This window comes from Phoenix dactylifera, chromosome 1, assembly GCF_051530095.1.
Source record: "Phoenix dactylifera cultivar Ajwa chromosome 1, Ajwa_hap1_PhDact_Kaust_v1.1, whole genome shotgun sequence".
Classification (NCBI taxonomy): Eukaryota; Viridiplantae; Streptophyta; class Magnoliopsida; order Arecales; family Arecaceae; genus Phoenix; species Phoenix dactylifera.
In genome coordinates, this window is record NC_143190.1 from 43,246,190 (window position 1) to 43,256,125 (window position 9,936).

Consider the following 9,936-nt stretch of genomic DNA (forward strand, 5'->3'; position numbering starts at 1 on the left):
CACCCAGGGGTACCTCCGTTGAAGCTTGTCCAACTCCGCATCCGTGAAGTGATGGAAGGAATCCTCCGACCGCCGCACGGTCCCTCCTGCCACCTCCGGCCACAATGGAGTGGTCTCGGCCTGCTCGAGTGCAAGGCTTGGAGGCCGGCCACCTCCGGAACCCCCGACGTAGCCATGCCAAGGGCCGCCATGGCCGCACACCAGGTGTTTGACGAAAGTTTATCTATCGCACGACTTTTGATGCAGCAAGACGCTGCTCGCCAACGGAAAATACCGCCTTCTGTATGTATATTTTTGATGGTGGACAAAATTAGCCGAGCCAAAGCCCCCGTATGTATATTTTCGATGGTGGACAAAATTTCAGCAATAGCCAAGCCAAAGCCGGAAGCCTGCTTCCTGGATATATCACGTACACGTCAGTCACACCTCGTCGGCGAGGGTATGTGGACCAGGATCATCATCCCCCTCCTCACCTCCACCCACCCAAGCTTCAAGTCGCTGTCCGTATCAGTCGATAAGGGGGAAAAAAGCGTAGCTTAATATAAAACCCCTCTCCCCTGCCCTTCTCAATCCGTCTTTGACCCCCAAATCCCCACGAGAAAGATCGGAAGGAAAAAAAAGAAGAAGCGGCCGCTTCGCTTCTTTGCTTCTATTTTCTCTCCCTTTCTTTCTGGGTGGTGGCAGGCGGGATATATGGCCGCTGTCAGCAGCATCGCCTCGCCTTCGAGGTTTCTACCCCTCCCCTCCCGGCCCCAGCCCAAGCCACGGACTTCTTCCTTTCTCTCCAACTCCAGGCCCTTCCCCCCCTCCTCCACGAGATCCCACGTGCCTCCTGGCCCTCTTTGGAGGTCCGAACGTGCGCGGAGGGATCGGGCCGTCGCCGCTTCGGTGACGGCGGCGGAGGACTTGGACGTGATCCCCGTGCAGAGCCCTGACTCGACGGACCAGCAGGACGGGATTGTCGCCGTGGTGGCGGGGAGAGAGCAGGATGAGGAGGACGGCGGTGGGAGCAAAAGTCACAGCCAGGTCGGAGGATTCGCCTTGGACAGCGGAGGGGTTGGTAGCGTGACGGGCGGCGGTGGCGGTGGTGGGGGCTTATCCTCTTCTCCGTCGTCTTCGTCTCTCGAGGAAGGCGAGGATGTGGATCGGTTGGTGGATCGTGCGATCAATGCCGCGATCGTGCTTGCGGCGGGGACCTATGCCATCACCAAGTTGCTCACCATCGATAGGGACTACTGGCAAGTCGGTGATCTCTCCCTCCCTCCCTTGCCCTAATTTAGCCTCTTTCTCTAGAATTAAGTCAATAAATAAATAAGAATTGTGATTTGAATTGAATGAGCTTTATTTGTTTGTGCCGGATTATTTGATTGTGGTGGCTATGGCTGACCTTTCTTGATTTCTTGGGATTCCAAGTTTGGTTCTCCGATTGGCTGGTTTTGATTTCTTGGCTCTTGCTAGGGTTTTTGTTCTTTGTCAGCCAGATACCTTTGCTTGTGGAATTGGCGCTTTGATACAAGTGCCCCGAAATTATGTGCACTTAGTATTCACCATCGATTTACTTTGAGGTTTTACTTTCTTTTCTTTTTCAAAATTTATCAACTGATAAACCTTTTCCTGTTCGATCTTTTTGGATCTTTTTGCTTATCGATCTGCCTTTCAATGTTTTTCTGATGATACCATCTACCTTTCAAAGCTTGGTTCAATTTTGCATCCTCATGGCGATTGCACAGAGAAAGCTTTCGAAGTTGAGAATCTCAAAATCAGCCAAACCGGCAAGAGGCAGATGAGTATCATAATCAAGACTGATAGCTGACAGATTGTTTGGATTGGCATCTTCCTTTTGTCAATATGAAAGTGAAAAAAACTGAACGACTGATGAAACTAGTTCTAATAGGTATTTGAAGGTGCTGTGGGTGCACGTGCATTTGGAGCATGTGCTCATATAGTCCTGCCCAGCAAAGCACAGGGCATGCAACCAAAGCATGCCTGCACGAGCCACATGCTTGCTTGCATAATGGGGACACATGTTGCAGAATCAAGGGTGAGCTGGATCCATACAGAGCTGTATGTGCCAGCTGACTGTTGCTTAACCAGCCTATCTAAGTTGATTCTGCAAAGCTGATGTCTGTTTATGTCCTGCTGTTTTACAAATACATGCCTAAGTGGAAATTGGGAAATTTTTATATGCATGCTTTAAGATTGACAAGGTTATGTGTCTAGCGCGTTGGACACTAAAAACGGTGCGAGTAGATGCATTTCAACACATTTCATGGAAGAGTTTTTTGCATGAATACCCTCCTAAATATCGAATTTTGCATGATTATCCTCCCTAAATTTAAATTTGCATGTATACCCTCGTAAAACATTGATTTTGTTATTCTATCTTTTTTTTAATCCTTGTTTTTGTATATATACCCATGCCATCTAACGCCGTTAAAAAATTAACGGTTTTAAATTAAATGACTAAAATACTCTTATTGGGTAGATGTGCAAAAAGAAACATTTATGAGGTGATTTTGATGGGGGACAAGAAAGTAATTTCAAAATTTTATTTTATTTTTAATTAAAATAAATATGGTTTTTATTAACGGTGTTACAAGAACTGTTATATTAGGAGCATTTGTGCAAAAACAGTATTTTATGAGGATACATAAATAAATATAAATTTTAAGAGGGTATTCACATAAATTTGAATTCTTAGAATAATATTCATGCAAAAAACCCTTCATGGTATTTGTATTGATGAGGTGTTGAACTAGACTAGACAAGATAATGTGAGTTCTAATTTAGATGATACATCTATGTGCTACAGTTTCAGCTTGTGACCCTATAAGAGGAGCATCTTGTGTATGTGTGGAAGAGTATAGGCAAATTAAAAAGAAAGTTTGCATTTTTGAAGTTTACAGAATTTCTTGCCATATTTAGGGATCCAGAAGTGTTGGCATTCTATACTTACTCAAAACTGGTGTAGCATTTCAGGAAGAATCATGTTCTTTAGTGTTTTTGCACATTATCTTCAAAAGTTTAACTAATACTTTGTAAGGCATTTGACAATATATATAGAAAATTACAATGTGGCTAATTGTTTTGTCATTTTGATGCCTATTGCACTTAATTTTGGAGCAATAACTCCAACTAAGTCCGGTTATTCCAAGTCTAGGATAAATATATCAAATTTTATTTTCCCCAAATAAGGAGCTTTCAATTGTGAAATTACTTATTTATTTTCTTTCTTCCAGTTTTTGAGATATGTAGTGATGGTTGCTCTATAATTTTGTATTTGAAACATGTTTGGCATGTTATGTTGTGGACATGCATGATCTGCATATGTTTAAGCCAGCCTTGAACTGCTCATTTGTCATATCTCTCCAAACTTGAGTGTTTAGCCTAGTTCTTCATACTATCCGAACCAAACTCTTTTCCTTTCATATCATTAATATCCTTCACTTTCCATGGCATAATTGCTTCCACTTATATGTGAATCCACTTCATTTCTTGAGAAAAAGTTTGACTTCATTCTTTGACTTATGCTAATAAAAGGGAAATTGCAACTTCTATATTTTCTCATCCTCTGCCTGTGTTTTCTCCTACGAAAAAAGAGCATTTTATCTAGAAGAACAGGCTTATTTAATTAATTACTAGATTATCAACCCTATAAGGTCATGAAATTCCTTAGTATGGAAAATGCAAAAACTATAAGTTTATATTATCGTATAGACATGTTCGGACATTCTTATGCTTGTTTGTTGCTTTGTTGTCCTGACATTTGTCATATGACATGAGTGCTTATAATTTTTTTTCTTCTTAATCTTAAGCTACTTGTTTACATTTTTTAAAATAACTTTCCAGTATATGCTAGTTATGAATTTAGATGATGTATTATTTAAAGGCTTGGGAACCATTTTAACATGAAATGCGATTCTCTTATGGAAAAGTCTGTTTTTTTTGTTAGGATTCTATCATTTTTAGGAGCACTAGAATTACAATCCTCTTGGATTGTTAAATTCATGGCCTTATTCAAGCTCCATTGTATCACAGGGATGGACCCTTTATGAGATCCTAAGATATGCACCCCAGCACAATTGGACTGCTTATGAGGAAGCCTTGAAAACAAACCCTGTTCTGGCCAAAATGATGATAAGTGGAGTGGTTTATTCTCTAGGAGATTGGATTGCACAGGTGGATGCTCTTTTAGATTATCGATTAATCGTAAAATATATTACCTTTCCATGCGCATCTAACTTGTGTTCTTGTCATATCTTGATGCAGTGCTATGAAGGAAAACCACTTTTTGATTTTGACCGTGCTCGCATGTTCAGATCTGGTCTTGTTGGTTTTACTCTACATGGGTCCCTTTCTCATTACTATTACCAATTCTGTGAGGTAGCTGGCTTCTAGTATTGTTAGATATATCTGATAGCAATTGCTGCTTGTTGTGATGACTAATTTGTTGTATGAGAGACTGAGATGGAGCTATTTGTTTTCCAGGCTCTTTTTCCTTTCCAGGACTGGTGGGTGGTTCCTGCGAAAGTGTTGTTTGACCAAACTGCTTGGGCTGCAGTGTGGAACAGCATTTACTATGCAGTCCTGGGACTTTTGCGTTCTGAATCACCAGCTAACGTATTCGGTGAACTGAAGGCTACATTTTGGCCAATGCTAACTGTATGCAATGTTCTCCCTTGATTATTTATGTGACTTCTTTCTTGTTATGTCCCTATCTTTTTATGAACCGAGGCTGCTTTGCCTTTCCAATGGGTGAATAACAAACCTAACGGGCATGCATATCAAGTGTGAGAACCATCTGAGTTGATCACAATTCCTCTTGATTCAAAGATCGGTATTATGGAAGGCAAACTTGAAATAATTATAGTTTGACCTGACAGCCTTGCCACTGGGAAGTTATTGGTCTTGTGGAAACTGAGCAACTGACTGTTGCCTCAACTTAAACTCTCACCCATACCAGACTGAGCAGAGTTGCCAGTGATTGGCTGACCACTCAAAGTTACTTTAAATTTAGTCACTATTCAAGGGCTAGTGTGGTGTGGACATTATGGAGAGTGTAGTATGTAACAAAAACAATGATATGCATCATGAATTAATGAAATTCATCAGGTTAACACTTTTTCGTTTGGTTACATCATTTGTGTGATGCATCAGCATTTTTGGGTTGACAATTTGGGGTGTTTTGGCTTGACAGGCAGGGTGGAAGCTTTGGCCTTTTGCTCACCTGATTACTTATGGTGTTATACCAGTAGAACAGAGACTTCTCTGGGTGGACTGTGTGGAGCTGGTGTGGGTGACCATATTATCCACGTAAGCATCTCATTAGCCTGCTCAGCATTAATGATTATAATTTTCTATCTTCTTGTTTTTGGTATTAAGTCCCTTAAGCTGCTTTTAAGGTATTTATTTTAAGACCAGCCATGCGATATTTTTCATCACAGTAATTTTTGTCCTTTTCTTCTTTTTAGTTATTCAAATGAGAAATCTGAAGCCAGAAATTCAGAGGCAATGTCAGAGTCAAACGCTAAGCCCCCATCTGCTGTTCCTGAGGTAATGTGATTACTAACTCCTTTCAGGATATTTTCGAAGTGTTGACAGGGAGGCATAGTAGTTCTGAATCTTGATGTTCCTCTTTAAAAAATTCCCCCTATCCTTCTTTTACAGGAATTGATGAAGTAGATGGCAAAACCAGAGCAAATGTGTTGGCTGGGATGTTGAGGGAATGAGCATCACAGATTTTTGGTGACTGGAACTGCAGCTAAAGCTGCCTCAGTGTTCATCAAGCGGGTGCTGTATAGATTGCGTGTATAATAAACAACAGCAATAATTCTTTAATGAGAACTAGTGTCCCCATACGGAAGTCCTTACGAAAAAAAAAATGTTTTGCCATACGGAATTACGATATAGAATGCAGTAGGAATCGGCTGTTCCGAATGTCAATAGGATATGGCTTCTTGTAACAGTCATAGGGGGTTGATTCAAATAAGTATTCCTGTGTGTATGCTTTATAATTACCCATCCTCTAGATTGTTTTGTTGCGAGCTGTTCTTTATCTTTCTTCTTTTTGTGTGTGCATGTAACAGAAGATAAGGATTAAAATAGCTGGTCATGGTTTGTGGGGTTTGAAAACTCTACCCCGGAGAAGAGGCCCTTATGAAGTAACTTTAAATGGACATCTAGAACTGTACTCCAAATATGTCCTGGAAGCATGGAGCCATTGCTATTGCTTCGGCGATCATGTGATGAATCCCGAGCTTGTAGTTTTTGGGCCATTTAGGCCAGACGAGTACTGTGGTTCTGGGTGGTTTGGGAAACTGATCAAATTTTATTACTGATTCTTGAATGATTCTGTTTGTCTTTTTTTAGATGGTGATTACCGATTCTTGAACGATGAATGGCAAAGGGTTGAGGGATACATTTTTTTTAAAATAATTGGAGCTATTCTAGATTTACATATGAAAATGATTCTGGATGGATATTGTTCTGTTAGCTTTCATTCTCACCATGATAGTATTCAATGAACCGATGATATGGGTTGGAGGCATGAAATCACGGTCATTCAATTCAACACCTAGTGCTGCCTCCCTCATTGAAACTTGGAAAGGTCCAATCAGAACTTTCTGTAGTAAGGTAACCGATTTTTAATGAATTATAACTGGTACATTCTGCATGGGATGTATAGGGAAATGGTCGGGATAGCTCAATTAGTACAGTAGAGGATAGTTCAAATGATTCCTGACATATAAATAATATATCGGATAGATATTCATACAAATTAATCGAGAGAGATCAGGATATATATTCGTTAATAGTCAAAAGCATGATACATATTCATCTAGCGTATAAATATATACCTCTATTTTTAGAGATGAGTAAAAAATATATGCATGGTTATGGTAAAGAACTAAAGTGGGATTATGTTCCCTTTTTTTTTTGGTATTGGATGTATTGTTAGGTTGTGCCAAGTCAAATCTGCTCCGCTGATTTTTATTCGTCGCAGAAAAGAGATCCCTTAACCCCGCTTTAAAAAATAATGAATATTAAGTTCGAGAGGATGCAGGTACTATGGATCCTCTAGCTCGCAATTGGATTGCCTTTCCGGATCCCGCCGGTCTTGCTTGTAGGCCATGATGTGCCTATATATAAAGAAGAAACATTCTGCATGGCATGAAGCGTCAAAGCCTCCTTAGCTTTTGGCATTCGATTATCTCCCCTTGTAACCCATTCTGACTAACAATTCTGTCCTTTTTGTCGCTTGCATATTATCAATGATCAAACATTTTTTCCCCTGAACATGCATGTCCTTAAGATACAGCATATTTTGTCACCGAAGATCAAACATGAATTCAGCTTCTTCCAGTAATGTGTGATGTTATTGTTATCGATCTGAACTACTTAAACTCATTGCACAATGCTCACTCTGCGCTTTGCACTTGTTTTCCGTGAGTTGAAGAATTTTAGCAGCGAGTGACACAAACCGTCATTTGAGATGAAGCATCTCTAGGAGGATTACTGTGCTAATTCACAATACCATACACTTGATCCATTAGATATAAAGAAAACTTGTTTAGACAAGATAGAACTGGAAGACTGGCAATTGTGTGGATAGCAGTAGCTTCAGATTTATAGAAGATAGAGGTCATATTATTAAAGTCCAATTTTAACGACCTCCAGGCTCCTCCTCGTACTACATTGACGGTGGAGCACAAACGAAGAACTTGAAGGATTTCTGACTGACAGGCACATACTGGAGCTACCGTTTTCTTTTATATATTATGAGAAGAAAAGCAACATATTCTTATTGGAAGCAGAAGTGCAACAACATGGCATCCCTTCTGCAGTTGTTCGCTTAGCTATACACTGGCCGTTGGAATCTATACTGTAGCTATAGCTGTAGATGACCTGTACTGTAGGTTGTACACGATAGCCACCTTCACTTATAAAAGAAGGGCTATGGCTGTTCTACAGTGAAATATATGAAAAGAGTTCATTTTCCTCCTTTCTCCACATCTCTTCCTCTCCCTCTCTTCTCCTTCAACATGGTATCAAAGCTATAGAGATCCTGAAGCAGTCCTTTCTTCTTGGTTTCTTCTTTCTCACCTGCTGGAGAGTGTATTCCTCTTCTGTGAGGTATTTCATCGAACAGCTAACATCCTCCCATGTATGTGTACCATGAAAAGCTTGGAGTTCATTAAACATACGTGGCCTTCTGGAAGAACTGTAGTAGGATGTAAGTGGGTATATAAGATTAAGACTCGTGCTGATGGTTCAGTAAAACGTTGCAAAGCCCGCCCATTGTCACTCCCCGCCGGTGAAGAGAAGCGCCGCCGCCCGTTGTCACCCCCGTTCTCCTTGCTCCTCCTCACTGCTCTCCTTCTCCCGAGGCTGAGATCCACGGTCTCGGGGAACTCCCGCTTCTTCTCCGGCTTCGATCCGGCGATACGGGACCCCGGGTAGGCCAAGCTTCAGCTCTGTCTCCTCATAGTCCAACCGGACACCTCCGACTCTGTGTCCGTCGACATCTCCTCCACTGCCGAGGGTCGTCTCGACTCTCAAGGGTGAGACCAAACAGTTACCTCTTTTCCTCCGCCTCTTGAGATCCCGAGCCTTTTCCATTTTGGCCAGCTTTCTCATTACGCAACATCACTGTCAGTTCCCTTGCCTTCTCCAGTTCTCCTTCTCCCTCAGTCACTGAGAAGTCTCTGCCACCCCTCTCTTGAGACGTGACACAAAGCCACTTTCTCCTCACGCTAGGTACAAAGGTTGGAAATTCAAAAGGCTTCGATCACGTCTCTGAGCGACATGACACAAAACGACCTTTCTCCTCATGCCCGGTACAGAGGCGTGGTAACAGAAAAAATTTCGGTCACAATAAAGTAGTTTCAGTCACGTCAAACACTCCTTATTTCTTCTATAAAAAAATCTAATAAATTTCAAGAACGGTATTTTCATTATGGCAAAATAGGCCAAAAATCTTATAGTATAGAAAGAAACAAGCTGAGAAGAAAGCAGCTACAAAAGCTTAGACGGCCTCGTCACATCGAACTGCGGCTGTTGCTTTTACTGGTTCGTCAGCGTCTGCATCTTATTCTTCTATACCTACTTCATTCATTACTATAGCAGATATTGAGGCAATAGCTCATTAGGTTCTATCTCGCACTACTTTCTCTACCACCTCAGGTAAACCTTCATTTTCGTTCCTTGACTCCACATGTTGTAATCACATGACCTCTGATTCCTCTTTAGTTTCCTTGAAAACTAACTTGAATTCTGTTCCCGTTATCTACACTGCTAATGGCTCCCATATGGCTATTAATCACATAGGCTCTGTCTCTACTTCTACTCTTTCCTTACCAAATACATATCTCGTTCCGAAATTATCTTTTAATTTGCTGTCTGTTAGCCAACTTGTGGAACATGGCCTTAAGGTAACTTTTACTGACAAAGGTTGTAATGTGTAGGATCAGAAGACGGATTAGCTCGTTGGGCCGAGTGTAAAGTCGGTCGTCTGTTTGAGATCACATCATTACATGTACCTAGCTCTAGTTCTTTTTCATTAGTTACTGCTGTCTCCTCGAGTCTTTGGCATTCTCGTTTGGGGCACGCTTCCTTGTCTCGTGTCCAATCTTTAGCTTCGAGCGGTTTTTTGGGGAAAGTTAACTTTCAACTTTTTGATTGTGTCTCTTGTCAATTAGGTAAACAAAATGCTCTGCTTTTTAATAAAAGTGTTTCTTTCTCTACCGCACCTTTTGATTTGATACACTCTAATATTTGGAACCCTGCTCCTGTTGAGACTAAGGGAGGATCACGATATTTTGTGTTGTTTATTGATAACTACTCGCAGTATACATGGATTTATCTGTTACGTGATCGCTCTGAGTTTCTTGACACATTTCATGATTTTCAGCAGATGGTCAAAACCCAGTTTGGTCG

The 9,936-nt window shown here is 41.2% G+C and overlaps 1 protein-coding gene across 2 annotated transcripts; it reads left to right on the forward strand.

The window, feature by feature from the left end:
- Positions 1–429: 429 nt before the first annotated feature.
- On the forward strand, positions 430–6,197 carry LOC120110539 (uncharacterized). 2 transcript variants are annotated; one of them, XR_015967690.2, is made up of 8 exons: positions 430–1,242; positions 4,039–4,179; positions 4,270–4,383; positions 4,489–4,662; positions 5,198–5,313; positions 5,472–5,553; positions 5,668–5,975; positions 6,046–6,197. XR_015967690.2 is itself a non-coding variant. In XM_039125790.3 (7 exons), exons 1-7 carry the CDS (start codon positions 694–696, stop codon positions 5,680–5,682), a joined length of 1,191 nt encoding a protein of 396 aa, XP_038981718.3. In that variant the 5' UTR covers positions 430–693; the 3' UTR covers positions 5,683–6,017. The 2 variants fall into 2 exon arrangements, 1 of the variants encoding a protein (XP_038981718.3); XM_039125790.3 differs by lacking the exon at positions 6,046–6,197 and having other exon boundaries at positions 5,668–6,017.
- The last annotated feature ends 3,739 nt before the right edge of the window (positions 6,198–9,936 follow it).